Consider the following 22,232-nt stretch of genomic DNA (forward strand, 5'->3'; position numbering starts at 1 on the left):
TATCACCATTCAATAAAGGTGGCTTAGAAGAAAAGTAATCCGTGGAAAGTTGTTGGACCGTCTATTCATTATACAACAAGGGTTTTATCTTCCCTGGATTCGAGTAATTATAGTACATTATTTGTATATGAGCTATAATTATCATGTATTAGTGCTGATCAAAGAGTTCCAAGTTTTGTGAACAAGTCACACACTAATTATAGTGCTACAACTAGCTGTTACACATGAACCTTACAACTATAATTATTATGTACCAAGATTCTAGTGGTACAAAGGGCTTTCTAGCCGATTATACATATATAGAAGGAGAAATCCTATTCATGTATCCATGATTTTTGCTTATTCATTATGAAGGAAACTATATATATATATATATGGTGATTTGTCCCTAAAGAATTTCTCCACATACAATGTGTCTGACAGGATCATTAGGCAAAAGAATGGTGGAATGGCAGCAGTTTTAATCCGAACCGGGTAACATCTTTTGCACCGGTTGTTTAGAATCGGGGAGTTCACTTTGCCGGTAGTCGGGTTTTACAGCTTTCACGCATTCGTGTCTGTTCGAGTCCCGTTCTCTTCCGCGGCGGACATGAACCTTAGTTGTTGCTGCAACTGCATGTTGATGGTAAAATCATCAGAGCCAATGGATAAAAGGGTTGCAGACTTTCGTACTCGAACACGGGAGTTGGTGTCTGATATGTGCATGTGTTCGATACAGGTATATTCGATTATCTTTTCATTGTTTTCCGTGTATTTCGAGGGTTCTTAAAGGGTTATATCCTAATGCTCATGGTTCCAAAATATGTCGGACATTAGTACTTAGAGATAAATAAATAGTGGGAGTAACATATAGAACCGATGAGTCGGGAATCGAGCGAGCCGGGTTGTTTAAACAGAGACTGTTAGCATGTTAAACCAGCTAATGCAGTATGTACAATTGCAGTGTAGTTCGAAGCTTCCTGAAGCTGAAGCGGTTATGGTAGCTGAGGTTGTTAGCAAGTTAGTTTTGATTAGTTGTTCAGTTAAGGTGGTTGTTGTAGCTGTTAAGAGCAGCAGTATATAAAGAGCATTGATCTTGTACTTGAAGAAACATTCATAGTATCAATAAACCAGTTTACATTCCGTTGCTTACCATACTTCCATTATGGTATCATTCGCCAAACGGTCCTGATTTTTTTTCCTGCTGCATGGAAGAGGAGGAGAATATGCCATCGGCAACGGCTGCCTCCGCCATCGTCTCAGCCGAGTCCATAGTCCAGCCTACCACAGTTCAGAAGAAACGATGGGGAAGCTGTTGGAGCTTTTACTGGTGTTTCGGATCTCATAAGAACAGTAAGCGAACTGGTCACGCTGTCCTTGTCCCTGAACCAGTGGCACCTGGAGCTGCAGTTTCAACTGCTGAAAATTTATGGCGAACAAAAATGCAGAAGAGAAGATCTCGAAGATCGCCATCGCCAATGGTATCTCCTGCGCCAGAGGAAACCCAGTCTCCTCCTCATGGCCAGGACAAGTTTGTCCAGGTTGAAGGCGGTTTCGCCTGTGCCCTTGATCTGGTTAAACATATTAGAGCTAAATATGGTGACTACTTTGGCATAACGGTTGCCGGTTATCCAGAGGCTAATCCCGATGCTATGGGAGATAACGGTCATCAGAACGATCTTGTTTACTTGAAGAGAAAGGTTGATGCAGGAGCTGATCTGATTGTTACTCAATTGTTTTATGATGAGATTACTGCTGCCTTAGAGCCTATCAAGGACAACGATGAAGCTGTCCAAGCCTATGGGATTCACCTTGGAACAGAAATGTGCGGCAAAATTTTAGCTAATGGGGTTAAGACGTTACACCTTTACACGTTAAACATGGAGCAGGATCACATCTTGAAAGCTAATGGTATGGTCAATTGTTAAGAGTTTTTTGAGTAGTTTGTTTACATTTAGAGTTTGCCGGGAGTTCAATTTCTTGCTGTCATTGGAAACAACTTTGTAATAAGTATGATAATATAGTCCTTTAAAAAAAATGTCAAAGAATCTTGTATAAGAGGATGAAGAAGAAAGAAATGAAGGTGAATAAGAAGAAAAAAAGGAAGCATCAGCACTTTCGATTCAAAGTGAACGGAAGGAAGCATCGGCACTTTCGATTCAAGAAGAACGAAAGGAAGCACCGGCACTTTCGATTCAAGTGAACGGAAGGAAGCGTCAGCACTTTCGATTCGGTTGTTCATCTTTTCAATTGTTTAGGGCTAAGATGTGTGTGTTACCTTGTTGAAGGAGGAGAAGAAGGTAGAGGGAATGTTAGCATGTTAAACCAGCTAATGCAGTATGTACAATTGCAGTGTAGTTCGAAGCTTCCTGAAGCTGAAGCGGTTATGGTAGCTGAGGTTGTTAGCAAGTTAGTTTTGATTAGTTGTTCAGTTAAGGTGGTTGTTGTAGCTGTTAAGAGCAGCAGTATATAAAGAGCATTGATCTTGTACTTGAAGAAACATTCATAGTATCAATAAACCAGTTTACATTCTGTTGCTTACCATACTTCCATTAGAGACCAAAAACCAACACTGGATAGACATAACAGCAAAACTGAAAGGTAAAAGAAACTCACTTGATCATGTTTCAACCTTTCAGCAGCCAATTCATCATTCTGCAGAAAAGTTTTTAAGGGAGAGTATCAAAAGTTATGTATATATATATATATATACATACAATAACGGAAGAATTACATTGTATCGATTTAAAAGACCAAACTAGATTGAAACTCCGAGATCTTGCTGAGCAGTACACGCTCCCTCTCAGCCAGTCTATTGACAAAGAAAATCTAATAAGAGGGAAAAACCCCCCCACTAGAAATTAGTCATTATAAACATAGATAAAAGGTTCTTACATTTCCATTGCTTTTAGAACAACGAGGTAGAGGAGGCAACTTTCCGTTTTGCGCAGCTGCTAAAAAGAATAACGGATCGCTTAACTAATAAGCAGTGCATTTACAAATCTAAACAGGTTTGATGGTAAGACCACTTCTACTCACCATCTACAACCTTGGCGGACTGTAAGGTATTCAACAAATTCACAATAAGATCCTAGCAATCCAAGAAAAATCCAGTGAGAACACCATTAATTATGAAGCAACAGACATTCTATCATCAAAATGATTGTCCAGCGCTTAAGACTTTACCTGTTGAAGGGAAGTCTGCTGAAAAAGATTCTGAAGGTGAGTAATAACAATTGACCAGGCACGGGCAGGGGCACGTTTCCGTTGGTTTCCTTGGGGGGATGATTGGTAGGCTGGAAGAAAAAGGAAAATGATCAAATAATAAGCAAACAAGTATCTTATGTAGTGCAGTAGCAAACAAAGCAGGTTAACATGTTCCAAGACCAAATAGATGGAGCCACATATAAGATGAGATGGATTTTTATTTGATCTGTACAAAGGATGGTTATAAAGTTGTCACACACAGGTATTACCCATCTTTTTCTCATGTATCATTATCATTTTTTGCTACCATACAGATCATAATAATATGGATACTCCCAGGAAACAAAGTCAGTTACGTGAGGCAAGTTTTATGTGCTTTACAGGTGTGCGCCACTGAGGCACTTCTGATTACCTGGGCACACACCTTAAGACTAGATCCTCCATCTATATGAGATTCATAAGCTTAAAGATGTAAGGCGTTATAATAAAATGAAATAGTACATAAATTCTAATCAATGATGGTAAAGGAAAGAGTACACAAAGTCACAAACCACTTGTTTGGATTCCAATATCCATTCACCTACGCTAGCAGACTTTCTGAGAGATGAAGTCTGAACCTCGAGAAGAAACAGAGAGAGCAATAAGTAGTCAATACTGTTAATGGCAGGATATTGAAGAAAGGAATAACCCACCTGTGTTGATCCCCGTGGTACTGTAGTAAAAGGAATATCCTGAGGAACATTATTTGGTTAGTAAAGTTGCACAGGAGAAGAAATATAGCATTAAAATTGCCTTTCAAAAAATAAAACAAAATAAAATCGAGCCTTAGCTTTACAAGATCTAAATTTTCTGATGTTACCGAAAATCGACCTTTTATTTGCACCAAATTAGCCTTTGACTTGTCATCCAAAGAATCCCTAAACCCTGTTGAAGGAGAAAAGGATTCTACAAAATATATCCACAAAAGTAGCCAGTGGTGGCAATGCTGGTGATTAAAACAAACAAGGATTCCAAATGCCATGAGTTTGCTACCTCCTGAGGATTTAATAGGAGCCGACAAGCTGTTTGCAGATGCTTGAGTAGGAAGCATCAACGGACTACTAAAGCTCGGTGCTTTACGAACTTGGTGAACTCTCTCATTTGCCGGTAAATCTTCGTTTTCAAACCAGAACATTAGAGGCCATTAGCTCAAAATCTACAATTTTTACGTACATCTCTGACAATATATAATTTATTTAATTAAGCTACAATAGGTAAGAGATTGATCACATATGGGAACACAAAAGCTGTAAATCATTTTCTTACTCATCCTTTAAAATCCAACAATAGACAGATCAAAGGAATAACCCAAGAAACTATATTAAAAATATATATACAAGTAACTAATCAGTTATATGATCAAATGCTGTGTTGAATCAACGCAAAGCACATTAGAATCAATATTTCTGAGATTGTCACTTATATTCTGCTCTATTGGAGAGAGTGGGTGCTGGAGAGCTAAAAATAGCCCGTATCAGCAGTATATTTTATGACGTCCTGGCTTCCACTACCCCAACATGTAAATCATGTCAAGTTAAAATATAATGCAAAAGCAAAGGAGAAAAACATGAGAATAAAATTAACTAGCATATCGGTTTCATCTATTCTCACAATCACAAAAGCAAGGCCTACTTTATGTTTTGTAATTATAATGATAATCATTTTCCACAGCCATCATACATCAGATTGAGGCCCTCCCCATAAGTTATAGTGTCTGTTAAACGGCAGTTAGAACCAAATGTGCTATATACTTAATTATGCATAAACATCATAAGTTACGAAATTAATGGTGGGGGGAAAAGTTTGAGATACTATGAACTATGGCCAACCTTTCTGACTTACGAACTCGATCTGAAGATGAATGATTAAGAACATCATCAGGTGTAAGAGGCCCGCTTTGGGTTTGCCTAGGTTTCACTGTTTCAGGTCTGGTCAAAACCATATCCTTTTCCAAAGTTGATGCCATAACATCAGTGCTCGATCCATTTTTCCTCAAATCCTTTTCGACTACATTACCTTCCGCATTCTTTCTTGTTCCATTCAAGCAATTGGACTGCAATAAGTCAACATTACTTGGTCCTCCAAATTCAACCTCAGCTGTATCCCTATCTAAATTTAGCTTTCCCAAACTAGATTTGCAGTAAGCTGCAGCCTGTCAGAAACAAAAGAAAAACAATTAACATATTTTTTTTGATAGGAATAGAAGGCCTCAATAAAACCCCCTTCGTTATTAACGGAACTTAAAAATAGTTCCTTAATCCGCACAAGGAGGAAAAGAGTGCCCTAGGATTCATTAAACTCAAATATAACAAAGTAATACAAACTAATCTCCCTCAAGAGATACAAAACCAGAAACAAACAGCCCTTAACAGAACATAATTCAACCAATACCAGCCTTAGCTAGGACATCCGCCTCTATATTGGCTGTCCTACTAACCCAACTAATAAAACCTTCAAAAACACTAAGCTTTTGAATAATGTCTTTAACAATTTGAACATAAACAACAGGACAAGAGACACATCCTTAACCCAGCCAACTGCCACCTTACTATCACTCTCAATAATCAATCTATCATTAAACCTATGACAAATAGATTCATAAAAATCTAAACCCTTTAGGATAGCCTTCAATTCCATTAAAGTTGGGGGTCTCGGACCAGCAGGCTCTTTGAAGGAGCCAAGAATCGAACCAGACATGTCTTTCAAAATACCACCTAAGCCACTCCTCTTCCAATCACTCGAGGTAGCCGCATCCACATTAACATATTATGCTGAAAAGAAAGATAAGTAAGAATTAAAATTTATTGTTTAATAAGAAAAGTATAATTTCAAGCAAGTCCAGATACACATCACAAACCGCTAATGACAAAAAGTACAACTGCTGACCTTATGACCAAGGCTTGGTTTCATGGTTTCTTCATCTTTGCACTCATGAATATCCTCATCATCACGCACCTTAGCATGTTAAAGTGAAAAATGAATATAATCTAACTGGTGTAACTACAAAGAAATTACTTCTAATACTATCTGTCTGCAATTAAATCTTATTATTAAAGGTTAAAACTAAATGTTGGCCTACCAGAGATGCTTGCGCTTTCAAATCCTCGATATCGAAATTCCACGCGCCAACTCCTCTTTGATACTGACTCTGACAAGCACAAGAAAGAAAACATCCAAACAGTAAGAAAACACAAATTTCTCTAAGTGGCCACCAGCAGTTAAAACCTTGACATATTGTAATTAGAAAAGAGGTCATTCTAATTTAAGATAAAAATGACATTCTACTGATAGTACCTAACCTGTGATAAAGCTGCTTGTTCCGCTGAAGGCATTTTCTTTAGAGCTAGTTGTGCAGCATCTTTACTCTGTGATAAAAAGAAAAACATTAGAAAAATAACATGGAAACTTGAAACAAACACCTGCATTGTGGCATTGTAATCACTAACCTGAAGGGCTTTCACACGATTCCAAAGTGGTGGCAGATCAGCAAATAATCTCTTCGCAGAAAGCTCAGGAGGCTTTGCATGCTTGAAAAAGGAGTGTTTTAATAATTTCTCTGCAGATGGCCTCTTTGTTTGATCTTTAACCAAGCACATTGCAACCATTTCTTTAAAAGACTGATAACAACTGGAAGTCATTTAATTAGAAACTTTCTATGACAAGTAAGCAATTGCATAACACCCTTAGCACCAATTAATGCCTTATTAGCATAACGGCAAATAACAAGTCTGTCACAGTAATGATTCAGCCAGAAAGAATAGCAGTATCTTAGAGAACTTTTTATCACGGTCATAATCTAGTCCTGGTGGAGCATTTTGTATGGTCATCAGAAGAACCTGTTATTGTTGGAAAGAGAAGTTGCTAAACAAAACCACTCATTAAGAAACCATGTTATAATCCCTCACTGTGCAACATTTTATAAATTCTTGTTATATTTTCAATGGGGATTTGATACCTTCATTGGTGGATATTTCGAAAAAGGTGCATGACAACGAGCCAACTCCAATGCCGTTATGCCAAATTACCATATATCAGCCCTGTGCAAAAATGCAATCTTTTAAGGAAATTACAAAATTGACGTGGAAAACAAAATGTACCAAAAGGAACCTCAACTAGATATGGCCCACGTCAAATTCAACGCAAGTCGAGCATAATATCGATTAACTATATAAACTATAACCAGTCTCCCATTAATGCAAACTGGAAACTCTGACAAGTGTAGATACTTTAATAATAAACCATGATGTGCGGATAAGAGAAATTTTGGGTTTTGGAACAAATACATCACTCAACCAAAATTATAAGACCTTGTCAGTTCAAACAGACGAACAGCCCCTGCTAATCAGAAGCAGATATAATTATGTACACCAAGACATCATGCCTACTGAACCATGTATGGTAATTATACGTATTTAAGCAAAATTAAAAGGCCTTAAATAATTTTTTAAAGTTTTAAACACTGATTAACAACTGACTTTGAGTTATATCCACTTCCAGGTCGCAAGACCTCTGGTGCCATCCTGCAAAGCAAGGATAATTTGGGATCTCAAATCATGGAAATTCAAAAAGGAAAAAAAATTCTATCAGTGGCATCAAAGCATAAGAGGTGCCAAATAGAGAGGATTATTAGACAGATTTTGACAAAGACTGCTCACCAGCAAGGAGTCCCAACAAAGGTGTTTCTAGACCGCTGTTTATCTCCGGAATCAAACTTGCAAGCTGAAACACCGAAGTCAGCAAGCTTTACTATGCCATTGTTGTCAACCAGTATGTTTCCAGCCTATTATGTCATTAAAAGCCTCAAATCCAAGGAAGTGAAAAAGTAAATTGGAAGGGTCAATGAAAACTCAAATAGTGCACTGACCTTAACATCCCGATGAATGTGTCCTTGTTGATGAAGATAATCCAAAGCCTTGAGAGTTTCTTTCAGAATAGAACCAATAGCAGGCTCTTCGAAACCATCAGGATAAGCTATCTTCATGAGGTGCAAACAGGAACCCTCTGACATGAATGACATGACTACCCAAAGGTTACGGTCAACTACAAAGGAACAATATGCCGAATAACATTTGGGTGATCAATCAGACTCATTGTTTGAGCTTCCCTTCGTATGTCATCCTGCAAAAGAGCATTCAAGATAGCTACTCAAGATAAACAGGTTACAAAATGAGAAGCTATCCACTAACATTAAGAGCAGAAAATATAGAGTTAAACTATACCGCAAAGGATACATCAAACGTATAACTTGTTCGGACCATTAAAAAGTATACAAGTAACCATGCAAAGTTGATAGACAATCTTTAGTACACAGCAGCAAAGGCGATATACAGCGGGAAGTTGATAGATAATCTTTAGTATAACTTTTTAACATCTTATGTTAAACCGAAAATATTACGAAAAAAATATATAACATTTTAGATTACGTCCAATCAAAAATATTATATTTTTTACAACATTTTTTATTCAACCTCTTCCTGTCATTCCTTATCCTTAAATTAGACTGTGTCCCTTAGACATTCCCCAATGCAGCACTAAAATGACTCGTCAAGATTCATGGCAAGGAAAGATCCCTATTTGAATGGCATTGTATCGAATAATACTAAATAGAATTTTCTTTGCTTTCGCATATAGAAAATAAAAAGAACAACTTTCAACATCACGCGTTTTCAGCTGGCACAAATACCGAGCATATAGAACTATAGAAACACCAGCTGGAAGATGAGTGTTTGGGAATATAGATTACTGTTAATTGGCACGTGAGAGGTCATGTGAGGAGTTGATATCCCACATCGGTGGTTGTTTGGGAATAAGGAGTGAAGATGAGTGTATAAAAGGAGTATTGAAGAAATGGTAGAAACTAACCCGTCCTGTCAGGGTGGAGGATGACTCGTCAATGATCGAATAGAGACGGCGGGTCGTGCCAACACCTGGTACATCGAACACACCTTTTCAAGGCGAGTGAGTTTCTCCCTACTTCGGTTGAACTTGCCCGTCAATTTTTGGAAGCCCCACCCATTTTGGCTGGGCTCACCCCAACTCATTTTTAAGCTTGTTTCCTTTTTGTCGATAGTACCACAGGAACTCAATATCATTATATACACTCATCATCACTCCTTTTTCCCAAACAAGCACTGTTGTGGGATATCAAAATTAAATCAACTTACAGTGGGATATCAAAATTAAATAACTTACAGTCAGTTTATTATTTATTTTTAATTAATCATTAGTATTCGATCAATTAACTAATTCTAATTCAGATCGGGTATCAGGCGACAACTCAGTTTGCTCGGATCCTAATCTTTTTATTTGGACAACTCAGTTTGCTCGGATCCTAATCTTTTATTTGACTAAAAACAGTCAAAATAAAGAACAAAAACTCGAAAAATATTTAATAAATTAATTTAAAGATGAAGAAAAGAGAAGACGAACCAGATTACTGTTACAGCGATCGAGATCCAAGCACTTAACAGCAACAATGTCGTTGAGAGGAAGATAGATCGCTCTATAAACAGTAGCACTCGCGCCATAACCAACCTCTTCCAAGAGCTTGTAATCACTAGGATTCGCCGAGTAACTCCGGCTTCCTCCCATTCTTCCCGAGCCCTAAAAGCCTCGAGCCGACGCCGTAGTAAACGAACCAAAAAACCGTCGAGAAACCGCCGACTAAATCCGCCGGCGGAGAAATTGAAGTAAAAAAACACGCGAGAAAATTAAGAAAGGACTACTTTTTAATTATTTTTATTGTTTGGTGAGGTGTTCATTTTGATCCATTGACCGCCATAAGCAGCTACTGGTCTGAGCCTCTGCGAGAAGGGAGAGAGAACCCGGGTGGGGCGCGAGCCGACGTGGCCTTATTGGAATCCTGAACGTGGATATGATGTTTTCGTTTCATTGAATGAATTGATTTTGGGGAAAGTACACTAGAGGTCACTGAAATATTTTTAAAGGATCATTTTTCTCAATAAAATTTCAATAATTATAAAACTGTCATTAAATTTATCATTTTATTAGTATAAAATAATCATTAAATTTATTGAATAGTTATAAAATGATTATTAAATTTTATTGAATAGTTATAAAATGATTATTAAATTTTATCAAATAATTAATAAATAATCATTATCATAATTAATATAATATTATAATAATTATTTTATAATTGTTTAATAATTTTGATGATTATTCATTCACATTTTTTTAATGAGAAAGTAACATCGTAATGTCTGAATTCTTCGTTTCAACCCCTTTAGATCAATGGTTGAACATGAAGAAATTCCACCAACAAAACTTGCTGTAGAACATGAACAGATTGATTCTTTCTCCAACCCAAAGTGTCCTCCATATGCACATTTGAAGCCAGTCCTTATCAAGTTATGGCCTAAACCAGCACGAGTTTCATTATCTTTGTATAACGAACCAGCACCTCTCACCGGCCCTTGTCTCGGTGTGCTCTGGGACCTTGCCTTTGCCCTTGCAGACTCTGTTGCAGACATGTAATTCGGTACCGTTGCCAACCTCGGACTGTTTGCTGCTAAACGTAATTGCAGAGGCTCCTGCAGATATCTAGATTCACACAATGCATTGAATCCGTTGCACCCTTCATATGAAAGCCTTGCTAGGTGTTGATGGAACACTCGATCTTGTGCTCGAACCGAAACTTACATGTGTTTCGGTGCCATCTTTGCTCTCCTTCTTACATTATCACTAAAAAATCCTGCTATACTTTTTGTTCTAACTCCTTGTCTATTCAACGAATCACTATGGGAGTATGTTGTAGCATGATCTGGTGTATTTGCTTCGTGTTTGTGTATTTTTCAGGTTAAATTAACACGTTTGTACATGAATACCCAAATTCTGAAAGTAGAATATATGAATTACACCCGAAATTTTAAATTCAACAAACCGAAAATTGAAAGGTTACCAACCAATGACTTTCTTATAGCGAGAGGGGTGAAACTGGATGATTCTTCGAGCAAATGTACTTGGTGCAATTTGGGTTTGGAATCAACGTACCATCTCTTAATCGAATGCAGATTTATTTGTTGTTTTTGAAGGAATTTCTATAGCTGGTGGTCGAAAGATTGGCCTGACCTGGAGAGCCTTAAAATGCTCTGCACGTTGTCTAGCTACGAGAGCCCTGCGGTGGTCAAATTTGACGTTTTCAATTGGCCCTCCTCTCCTATATAAAGGAATAGGGTCAAGAACCATCTTCTCGAGTCTCGATAAAGAAGATGCATAATTCAGTAAGAACAGCATACCCAACAAAACCGGTAATTTCCAACACCTTCAAGCTATGACTAAGATCAATGTTCTTGAGCAAGGCATTTGGGGCAACAAAACCGGTAATTTAATATTCGTTATGTAATTTTTAAAAGTTAACAAAAAGGTAATTTTGACATAGTTTAATGACTAAGATCAATGTTCTTGAGCAAGGCATTTGGGTCAGCTATTAGCTGCGCTAAAGATTCCATTGCTTCAAGGACATATACATACATACACACACACATATATATATATATACAGCTATACATTGATTCAAATGATCACAAATTCAAGCAGAAGAAGAAACAGTCTAACAGAGTTTAACCAGGTTGAGTTGCAACAATAACTAAAACAGCAATGGCAAGGAGCAGAAGCAACCAGAAGAAGAAACAGTCTAGCAGAGTTTAACCAGGTTGAGTTGCATCAATAACTAAAACAGCAATGGCAAGGAACAGAAGCAAAAGGAGAAAACCAAGGTGCGGAATTCGATCATTCGATAATTGAAAATCAAGCTTAAACAATCTAAATTGCTGATCTTTTTCAGCGTCGCCACCTGCACTCGCAAGTGAAGCTTAAGCGCGAGGCAATACATCATAGTAATATAATCTCGTAACTTACTTGGTACAGATAGTTTGGCTATTGGTCACTTGCTTCAAGCAGAAATGTAAAGTATCTTAGATCCCTAAATATTGCAAGAGTTGAGGAAAGTTTTAAAAATAATCAGTGAAGGAAATTGACAGAAAAGAAAAAGAAAAAGGCGGAGAGTAGTACTAAATCTTCTCGCGCAGGTTGACCACCAAATGGTGGGCATCATCCAGAAGCTTCCAGACATCCAGTTGTCCGGCCATACTATGGCATTCTCTCATTATCTCATCCATGCTGCCGTACATCTCTATGATCTGCTTCCTCCTTTGCAAAACACAAGCTGCGATTGCATAAAGCAAAAGATCATCAGTAGGGGGTGGTTTAAGTCTCATCTTCCCCCAACCAGACTTCGTAATACTGGCACGAATTGCTGCCTGGTCTGCCCAGACCACTTCCCAGAGGCAAAGAGTCTGCTCAAAGTTTAACTCCCTTCTGAAAAGAACTACAACCATTCTATACACAAAGAAGCAGTCCTCCGCTTGAAGCTCCTCCAGGTGCTTATATAAATGAATATCCTTACACTTGATAATCTTGGACACGATGTTCAGCTGTCTTCTAATGCCTGCTTCGTCAAGTCGGAAATTGTGACGGGCTTTTTTCATGAAACCTGCAAAGCACCAGAAAGCTAAAAAGTCATCCTCTATCACTGAGATAAGGGGAGAGAGCAGGTCGCTCATTCCTTGGCAGTAACCTATCTCAGGATCATAAAGGGTATAGGCCTCAAGTATAACAACAAGCCGAGCAGCATGATGAATCCTGCATGGCTCTAGGTGATCATATTCCTTCAAGCAGACACTCTCAGCTAATTCTCGTGCTTTGATTTCTGAAACCGAAGCCTGAGCTGAAGCATAAGCAATCCATTCATCATTTGTCCTCACAGCATCAACACGGATGATTCTCTGCCACATGGCAAAATCTTCATCCGCATTGTATTTGGACCTGCCTTTTATTCCGGAGGCAACGGAATTAGCATTCTCATCTCCACCTATACCATTTTCCTCAGTTATCTCTGAGGCAAAGAGGGGTGGGTTTTCAAGTTCTTCAGAGGAGTCGGAATCAGAGGATTCACTCTCACCGGTTGAGCCATCTTCACAAGTAATTGCACTCTTATCAGTATCTCCCTCCAAAACTGAGTCAGAAGATAGAAGGGGTTGATGACTTTGATCACATGGAAGGATATCAGAATCATCAACCTCGGGGCTCCCTCCCTCTGTGGAGTGGGACCTTCTACCACTAACCACATCCTCTAAGCCTGAACAATCAACAACTTGACTTAAATCCTCACTGTTTTCATTGCAGTTGTTTCAAGCAGTTTCCTTCACCTTAGAGCTATTCTCCGACTCGATGCGTTTAAGAATTTCACGGCACCATTTCCGCAAGCTTTCATACCCTTTCCTGTATCAGAAAGAAGTAGGCAAATAAAAATCTAAAAAAGGATAAAAAAGATAGAAAGAGAAGCAAAAAGGAAGAAGGTAATGGTAAGAAAGAACAGGCGGTATTTTGAGGAAGCACAACAACGAAAATAATTGCACCTTTTCCGTCTTCTAATGGATTCTCTTTCTTCTTTCGAACTGTTGATGCCATATCTGTTAAGCATGCAGACATCACGGTTAGTTGGTGAACTGGTGCAAACTGTCAGGAATGATCCATGTCTAGACGGTTTTCCAGATAAGTAACTAATATGACAAAGAATTAAAATGAAGAAAAACTTGAGCAGCAAGAAAAAGAAGAGCCTAAAATGGGTCCTTGGAGTAGACAATTCAAATAAATACATTAAACACTCCATTTCCCTTCTCTTACATACTAAGTAACTACCAATTAGCAAGATAAAAATTATTTAACCGAGACCTATCCAGAGAAGAATTATTGAGATGATGAAATGTCAGTAAAGTGCCAAGATATGAAAGGAAGATGAAACAATGATTCATTAAAAGCAGGAATCAGGCCACTAGCCAGTCATTTGGAAGGAACAATCAAACCTAAAGGTTTAGGAGTTACAAGAAGAAAAAGACTTGTTTGAGGCAAAGTATAAAATGATACATAAAGAGGAAAAGTATACGAATCTTACACTCCAAGGAGGAATGGCCATACCTCTGCTCTAATACTTGGGTCAACACCCTGAATTCAACACGAAAATAAGGATATCTCAAACAGCAATAACATATCCCTAAAACTTAATAAACCAGGTGAAAGAGAAGGCAAATAATCCTGAAACAATATTAACAACATACTCCACTTCGAACTTTCTTCATAAACTTGACACCACCATCACTGAGTTTCCCATCCTCTGTGAATAAACTTTTCCATTCTTTAGGTTGAAGAGCATGTTTTCTTTTTCTAATGGACCAGGGCGATTTTAGGCTACTCCTACGGAAAGAAAAAAAATTACTAACTCTTTTTTATCAAGATAATCATAACAAGAAAATTGAAGTTAAAAGAAATATAACAGGCAATAAATATGAATAGCAATTCTTATCATTTTGGTTAATATCATAAATTAAAATGTAGTAATATTTTAGTGGATGATTTATGAAATTCGCTATACAAGTCCATACACTGTAGAAGAGTAATGCATCACATGGAATGGAACTTGTGAAACACCCAACTTAGTAATGCTAATAACTGAGAATATACATAGAAGTGTCAAGACAAGTAAGCGAAAAAAACTCAACTATTCTGCAAGTAGAATTGATTGCAATTTGCAAGTAATTACAATCACTAGAGGATGTGTAACTGTTGCAAACAACGATGAGAACAAGCGACAATCACAAATTAACGGCAACTAAACATCCAAATGAATAGATATGATGAAGTACTATTAACATACAAATCATGACTGATATGATACTCTAAATGAGAAATGTAATAGTTATATTGAATTTTGCTCAGCGAATTCAAATTTGAAACTGAATGTGACCGCTATTGCTGCCAAAAAGTGAGAAGAATCACAATAGCAGACCAGCATGATCAACATCGGAACTGGATAGTTAAAGCTTTCAAATAATAACCACATTCAGAACCCCAGAGAGATGAAGAAAATATGAGATTGGAATTGAGCTCCTTTCAACAACTTAATGGACATGACGTTGACTAAATTTATTCGACTACATTCAGATGGGATCTAAGAACCAATAGAATAATAGGACAAAAACTAAGGGGGAGGAGGTAAAATTCTAATCTATAAATTCTGGCAAAGATAACTAACTATATAAGTAGATATAAAACGTATATATGAGAAAATTCAACAATCAGCTGGAAGTAATGAGGAAGATGAATGACGATGGAGATAAATGAAGAATAAGTATTCAAGGGCAATGTTGACGATGATGATGACGACGAAGATGTTTGACTTCGCCGTAAGATTCTCATTAACGGTAATTATATCTGTTTATTCGGTAACCATATCGAAATATATCCAATTCACCTAATCAACAATAGGAAATCAATCTAAGCTGCGCGACAACGAACGCGATTTAAAATGAGAATGAAGCTAAAATTTTATCGGGTTTTTCCCTTACCTTCGAGAATAAACGATGGTGGCGGCGAGGGCGATACCGGCCATGGCAGTGAAAGCGATGGCTATGCCAGAAGGCGAAACCACGGAGTAATAAGACCAGAAACCGCCACCTCCACCACCGCCGGAGGTACTAGCTTCCGCGAATAAGGTCCATTTCTTAAAACTCGCAATGCTGTCGTCGGATGAGAGAAATAGCATGAAAAAGGCGATGTATGGCGAAACGACGGTAACGCCTAAGCGGCTAAGATCCAGAATCGAATATCGCCTCTTCTCCTGCTGGTTCTCCTTCTTCTTCTTCAAATCTCTGATCATCAACAAACGGAGGGGAACCGCTTGGGCCAATTTGTTCTCTGAATTCTGGTTTGTTTCTTGGAATGATTATTATTAGTCATTATTACTATAAATCGTTCAATTGAAAGCTTTGCCTCGCTTTTCATGAAATGCAGCAACTATAATATAGTAAGGGTATCCATTTTTGCCTTCCATTATTATTATTGACTGTGTGAACGAGAGAAAGAGAGAGAAGGCGGCAAATTTCAGGTTTCCATTGTTGAGCCAAATTTTAGGTCTTTTAGCTCGGCCTATATTCATATTTATTATTAAAAAATTAATTTTGTTTTTATTTTATTATAAAATATTATAAATAATTACATAAAATTTTAGGCCACATTAGGTTAATGAGATATAATATTATTTTTAAGAGAAATGGTAAAATACAGTAAATATGTGAGAATACATTCTCATTATTTCAAGAACAAATTTAATATTATTTTTCAATGGCAAAAAAAATCAAAGGCTGGATTAGAAGAAAAAATAAATTATATCATCTTCACGTAATTATATTTTCTCGTATTTTATTAATTGTATTTTTAATTTTTTAATTTATTTATTAAACTTTTGAATTAGTCTTTTTTTATCACTCTAAATTATTTTATTATTATTTACGTATGACATTACATAAATTGTATTGGTCGCTTCATCTCGACACCCTGAGTTCAAATCTTACCTCCAAGTAGTTGAAACTTGATATAAAGTCCACGAATTAGATATCGAAAGTGAGGAGGCCGAAATGTTTCAAACGAGATTCATGTGTTTTGAGACATTTTCTGGTTAAACAATCACCAGATATGCACTTAGGGGTCAAGACGAATCAACCCATGAAATTTCAGATCGAATCAACACCATCTACGATGGTTGACAGTGACCTACGGTGACATCCGACCACCTTCTGTATTTTGTTTTATGTTTTCAATTATTTTATATTAAATAATAATAAAAAATACACGTCGTACAAAAATTATAATAAAATAATTTAGAGTGATCAAAACATGAACATTTCAAAAATTCAATGAGTAATTAAAAAAATTGAAAGTACAATAAGTAAAAAAGGAGAGAAAATATAATTTAGTGAAAAATGATATAGGAGAAATTATTTGATAGATTGACTCATAGCAAGTGAGACAAAATAGAAACCAGAACATCATCCGATAGATGACTTATCCTATTCTCATAATCAAATTCTATCTTCAATGAGATTACACACAGGGGCGGATGTACACGGCTCCTTAGGAGAGTCATTGCACACCTATTATTTTGAGAAAGTTTTAAATTTAGTTTAATTTGTTAATAGGAATAGAAAAAAATAAGAAAAATTGCAAATCCAATTTTTTTTAGAATAGGGTATTAAAATTTTGGACCCCTATTTTTTAATTTCTAGATCCGTCACCGATTATACATGGAAGGGACACGAGAGAAAACATTGGACGTTAGTACAAGAAAAGAGACAAAGAAACAGGGAAAATCATGTTATATCTCTAAACAAGCATCTATCTCGGTGATTAAAACAACACCTTCTGGGTTTTCCGAGTACACAGGTTAAGTTCTGGTTTAAATCTTTCCATTCTAATGTTCCAAACTTGAGCACAATCTCTCTCGTTATCGGTGATTGTAACTCGAATAAATTACCTTCAAGAACAGCTAGAAAAGTGACACCATAAATTCATCAAACAAATCCATTAACGCAATCAAACAAGAACTAAAGATTCAAACTTTCTCTCTACTCTGTCGAAATATTAATAAGATAATATCAACTTTTGAATTTGGCAATATCGCTACAGAGCAGAGTGATAAAGATCAAGAAATCAAACTATCACCTGCTAATTGGAAGGGTCTTTGAGTCTGGAATCTGTATTTATAACTCGAATGTAATCGTGAGAGATCAGATACAAAAAACCCTTTAAATCTTTCTTTTCATTACCAGATTTCGCTTTCACAGGACTCGCAGAAGACAATGATTTAGGGTTTTGGGAAAGTTACACTTTTATTAAAACTAATATACACATATATTAAATTTAATATAGGTTAATAAGTTAGAGTACACTTGCCGACTAAAACTCGGAGAATTGAAATAATGTTCGGACCATAACCCTAATCGTTCGTGTATGCTATTTCTTCACATGCAAGGTAGTTGGCCAGTTGGTGCATGTGAGTTTACTTGTAAAAGAAGTATATACAAACAAAGATCAAAATATTTAACGACTTAATTAAATAAAAAACTACAATGACCATATATTAAATTTTTTGAAATCACTGAGAAAAAATAGACAAAACATAAACATAAGTGATCAACTATGTAGTCAGCCCTAAAATTTATAAATAATGAGCACCAAATATATTGTTATATAAATATATATAGTTAGCACTTTAATTTTTCTATAATTAATTACTTTAAGTGATTTAGTTGAAAACAAATTAAAATTTCAACGATCAAATATATAATTAAATTTTGGGTAAACAACACATTTAGTATCTAAATTATCAATTTTAAACCATTTTTGTATCTAAACTTTTAATTTTAATACTTGCCTTAAATTAATGTTTAGTTTTTATTTCATTTTACTAGTAGCCATTAAAAGCTTAACGTATTAGTACCTAAACTATTAGTTTTGGTCTGTTTTAGTACCTAAACTTTCAAAAAAAAAATCAAAACTTAACATTAAATTTTGAACAGGGGTACAAAAACTAAACTTTATATATAATTTTAAATAAATTGAAAGTTTAGATACTAAAATAAATCAAAACTGATAGTTTAGCTACTAGACGCATAATTTTTGTGGGCATTTGACAAAAGATGGGTGGGCTTTGCTTCCGGTTATGAACTACTTTCTCTGACCGGATCCTCTCTAAAACTCTATTAAATTGGACCTTGGGTTTTCTCTTACCGGATTCATAAGTTTTATTTTATTATATTGATTTTTGTTTAAAATTGAGATTACAACATTCAAATTTAGTTAAATCTATTGATCCACTAAAATAAGATAATCAATAAAAAATACACAAAAAATCTAAAATATAATAGAATTTAAAATTTCTAAAAGATACGACCGTATCTCATCATCATCTCGAAATTGGGACAAGTTGGGACCTGCATTGTGTAATAGACGTCAGAGATGATGCAGTGTATCCACTAGCAAAGCAAATTGAAATGGCTGTGGACCCAAAGGGACGAAGGTGCTCTTTGCATGTGATTTTCCCACTACTCTGTCATGCATGCGCTATTGCTATGTATTGGAGCATACCTTTGTTTTAAATTTATTGGAGCAAGTGCCTACAATCTTTGAAAATGTAGCAAAGGGTTTCATACCTGAAAATGAGATAACATTAATAGATTGTTATTAATCAATTGGATTTCATCTATGATATCATTGATAAGGGATCTCGAGGAAGGTGGTCAAAGACGATTCATTTGGAAGTGTTCGAGAGTCGTATATAAAGACTTTATGAGTTTAAATGTGTATGGTGGTATGCTGTGGGATGTACTCAGTGGAGAAAGTTTATACAATCTCACAAGGGTTTGTGTGTTTGCTCTTCGATCAGGGATGAAGTCATGATTGAACTACGAGGAAGTTAAACTATTTAATTTTAAAATGAACACGAAAAATTATCGAGAGAAACAAAAGACTAATTTCAATAGTATCAAAATTATCTTCCTTAAGATATAATTAAATCGTCAAATTTTGAGGTCATATGTTTGGTGATGGGAATCAATGAAGGCAAATTGTTGCAAATTACGTATTAAAGAGGATCATATGTTAATATATTTCATTTTCTCCATTTCAAACGATATCTGTTATTCCCAACTAAGATTTGCTTATAATATGGTGGACAAGAACATCATAATCCACAATGCTATTCAAGGCACTTCCACATCTACTAATTAAACTACATACCTCCATTTGCGCTTGGCTGGAGAGCACCCAATTTCAATGGAAGGGATATATCCGATTTTATGTAAATTTCGTAGGGATCATTTTATATCCCTTATGTACATGTATTGGACTTGTTAAAGGGCTTTTCAATTATAGTGATCACTTATCAGTTGGAGTAAAAATAGTGTTATCTCAAAAACTACGACAGATCAGTGATTACTATAAACTTTCCAAGGTCTATTGAATTTTAAAACTCAAAAGATAGTTAAATTGGATTGGTCTATGTTAAGTATACAAACAAGTTGATTAGTTGCTCATAATTATATATCAGCCAATATCAATCCGTGTCGGCTCAAGCATAGTTTCCATTATTGGGCTACTTCAGATATGCATCATACTAAATGATAAAGATATTATGATTTGTTGTTAGGTTTAAGTTGAAACAAAGGTGGGCGCCAGCAAAAGCACACTAGTGAGCTTAAACTCGTGTCTTATGTTATGTCCGAACCACATTGTGGTGGAACCCCACGAGTTTCCTTTTGCATGTGCAAGCTTCCGACCCCTTCACGCGTACTTCATTTTCATGGCTCCAATCCGATGATCCGATCCCTATATAAACCCACCTTCACTTGCATTCTAAACCAGGGTTGTGGGTTTTCAAGTGTTGTCATGGCTAAACATGTGATATTTGGTGCGGTTTTGTTTGTGTTATTAGGTATAGGGATCTGTTCCGCAAATAGAGCTCTCCTCACTCTTGATGGTGTGATTTCCGGTGTTGGTCATTTGGGTGGAACCGTTGGGGTTAATGGTGGTGTTAGCATAGGTGGAGGAGGTGGAGGTGGTGGTTCAGGAGGTGGTTCTGTAGCTGTAGGAGAAGGTGGAAGTAGTTTGGGATATGGAGGTGGTGGTGGTAGCGGAGAAGGTGGTGGTGTTGGTTATGGAGGTGCTGGTGGACACGGAGGAGGTGGTGGCAATGGAGGTGGTGGAGGTAGTGCAGGTGGAGGTGGAGCTTCAGGATATGGAAGTGGGGCTGGTGAAGGTGGTGGAGCTGGTAGTGGTGTTGGATATGGAGGAGCAGGTGGATATGGAGGTGGTGGCGGTAAAGGTGGTGGTGGTGGTAGTGGAGGTGGAGCTTCAGGGTATGGAAGTGGAAGTGGGGAAGGCAGTGGGGCTGGCGGTGGAGCTGGTAATGGTGGTGGTGGACATGGAGGTGGTGGCGGCGGTGGTGGTGGTAGTGGGGGTGGGGGTGGAGCTGCTGGGAGTGGAAGTGGAGGTGGAAAAGGCGGTGGCTCTGGGTATGGCTCTGGTGGTGCTGGTTCCGGAGGTGGAGGAGGCGGTGGTGGTGGTGGTGGAGGAGGCGGAGGTAGTGGAGGGGCACATGGAGGAGGATATGGTGCTGGAGAAGGAGCCGGAGGAGGTTCTGGTGGGGGTGCGGGTGGTCAAGGTGGTGGCGGAGGTGGTGGCTCTGGTGGTGGAGGTGGTGGAGGCTATGTTGAAGGAGGTGCTCATGGGGGAGGATACGGAGGTGGTAGTGGGAGTGGCGAAGGTGGTGGTCATGGGAGCTATGCTCCATGAACATACCTTATCATCACTAGTAGACTACACTATGAATATGAATTTTCTTACCAAAAGTAATAACCAAAATAAAGGAAATGTAGGTAAGAAAATCAAAATGCTCAAAGCTATTGTAAGAAATTATGGAAGCCAAATAGATGGCCTTACAAGTTGTATCAGATGAATTTATATTTTCCTGCTCTCTTTAATTATATATGTGGAGATAATTTTAATATATTAAATTATTTTATTATATTGTCATTTTTAGTATTAATATCTCATTTAACTTGATATTTAATTTTTTTGTTCATTAAATAAATTTATCTGTCAATTCTTTTACTACAACCTAATATAATCGCTATATCTTTTTCACTTGATTCTCTCATACCCTAAATCGGGTATTTTCCTATGATGATAACGTCGAAGTAATTCTTCAGCTTGTATCTTCATTGATGTTCTTAAGTACAATGAGAAAATTAACAATCAATTTATAAAGCCGTTAGTGATAAAAAAAAATCAAATGTAATAAATTTAATGAGAAAATTAAACGGATTTCAAGTACAATGAGTAAAATAAAAGAGAAAATAAAGTTCATAGTAAAATAAAAGAGAGTAAAATTCAGTGATAATGGGTGTAATTTACCCTTTTCAAAAAAAATGTTTGATGATCAGAATTGTTTATTTTTTTTTATAAGGGAACAAATTTTCAAATTTTATTTTCTATTTGATTTCCTAGAAAATTTTAGAAAAGGAAGATGATCAAAGATTACTCTTCAAATATTTATTAGATAATCTTTTTAATAGACGACTTAAAAAGAGTTG

The 22,232-nt window shown here is 36.7% G+C and overlaps 1 protein-coding gene and 2 pseudogenes across 1 annotated transcript; 1 reads left to right on the forward strand and 2 right to left on the reverse strand.

Annotated features, from left to right (window-relative positions):
- Positions 1-325: 325 nt before the first annotated feature.
- Positions 326-9,957, reverse strand: LOC120207050 (annotated as a pseudogene).
- Positions 9,958-12,099: 2,142 nt separating this feature from the next.
- Positions 12,100-15,976, reverse strand: LOC120207057 (annotated as a pseudogene).
- A 4,504-nt stretch (positions 15,977-20,480) lies between these two features.
- LOC120207058 (glycine-rich cell wall structural protein 1.8-like) lies at positions 20,481-21,647 on the forward strand. Its single transcript, XM_039206573.1, has 2 exons — positions 20,481-20,977; positions 21,221-21,647. Exons 1-2 carry the CDS (start codon positions 20,527-20,529, stop codon positions 21,430-21,432), a joined length of 663 nt encoding a protein of 220 aa, XP_039062504.1. The 5' UTR covers positions 20,481-20,526; the 3' UTR covers positions 21,433-21,647.
- Positions 21,648-22,232: the final 585 nt, after the last annotated feature.

The sequence above is a fragment of the Hibiscus syriacus genome, unplaced genomic scaffold (genome assembly GCF_006381635.1).
Source record: "Hibiscus syriacus cultivar Baekdansim isolate YM2019G1 unplaced genomic scaffold, ASM638163v2 tig00014304_pilon, whole genome shotgun sequence".
In the NCBI taxonomy this organism is placed as follows: domain Eukaryota; kingdom Viridiplantae; phylum Streptophyta; class Magnoliopsida; order Malvales; family Malvaceae; genus Hibiscus; species Hibiscus syriacus.

What these genes read in the sequence shown, in the direction of transcription:
- LOC120207058 (XM_039206573.1), top strand. Translation starts at nt 20,527, where the DNA reads ATGGCTAAACATGTGATATTTGGTGCGGTTTTGTTTGTGTTATTAGGT. An exon ending in TAAAGGTGGTGGTGGTGGTA is followed by an intron (nt 20,978 to 21,220) that starts GTGGAGGTGGAG and finishes GAGGAGGCGGAG; the next exon opens with GTAGTGGAGGGGCACATGGA.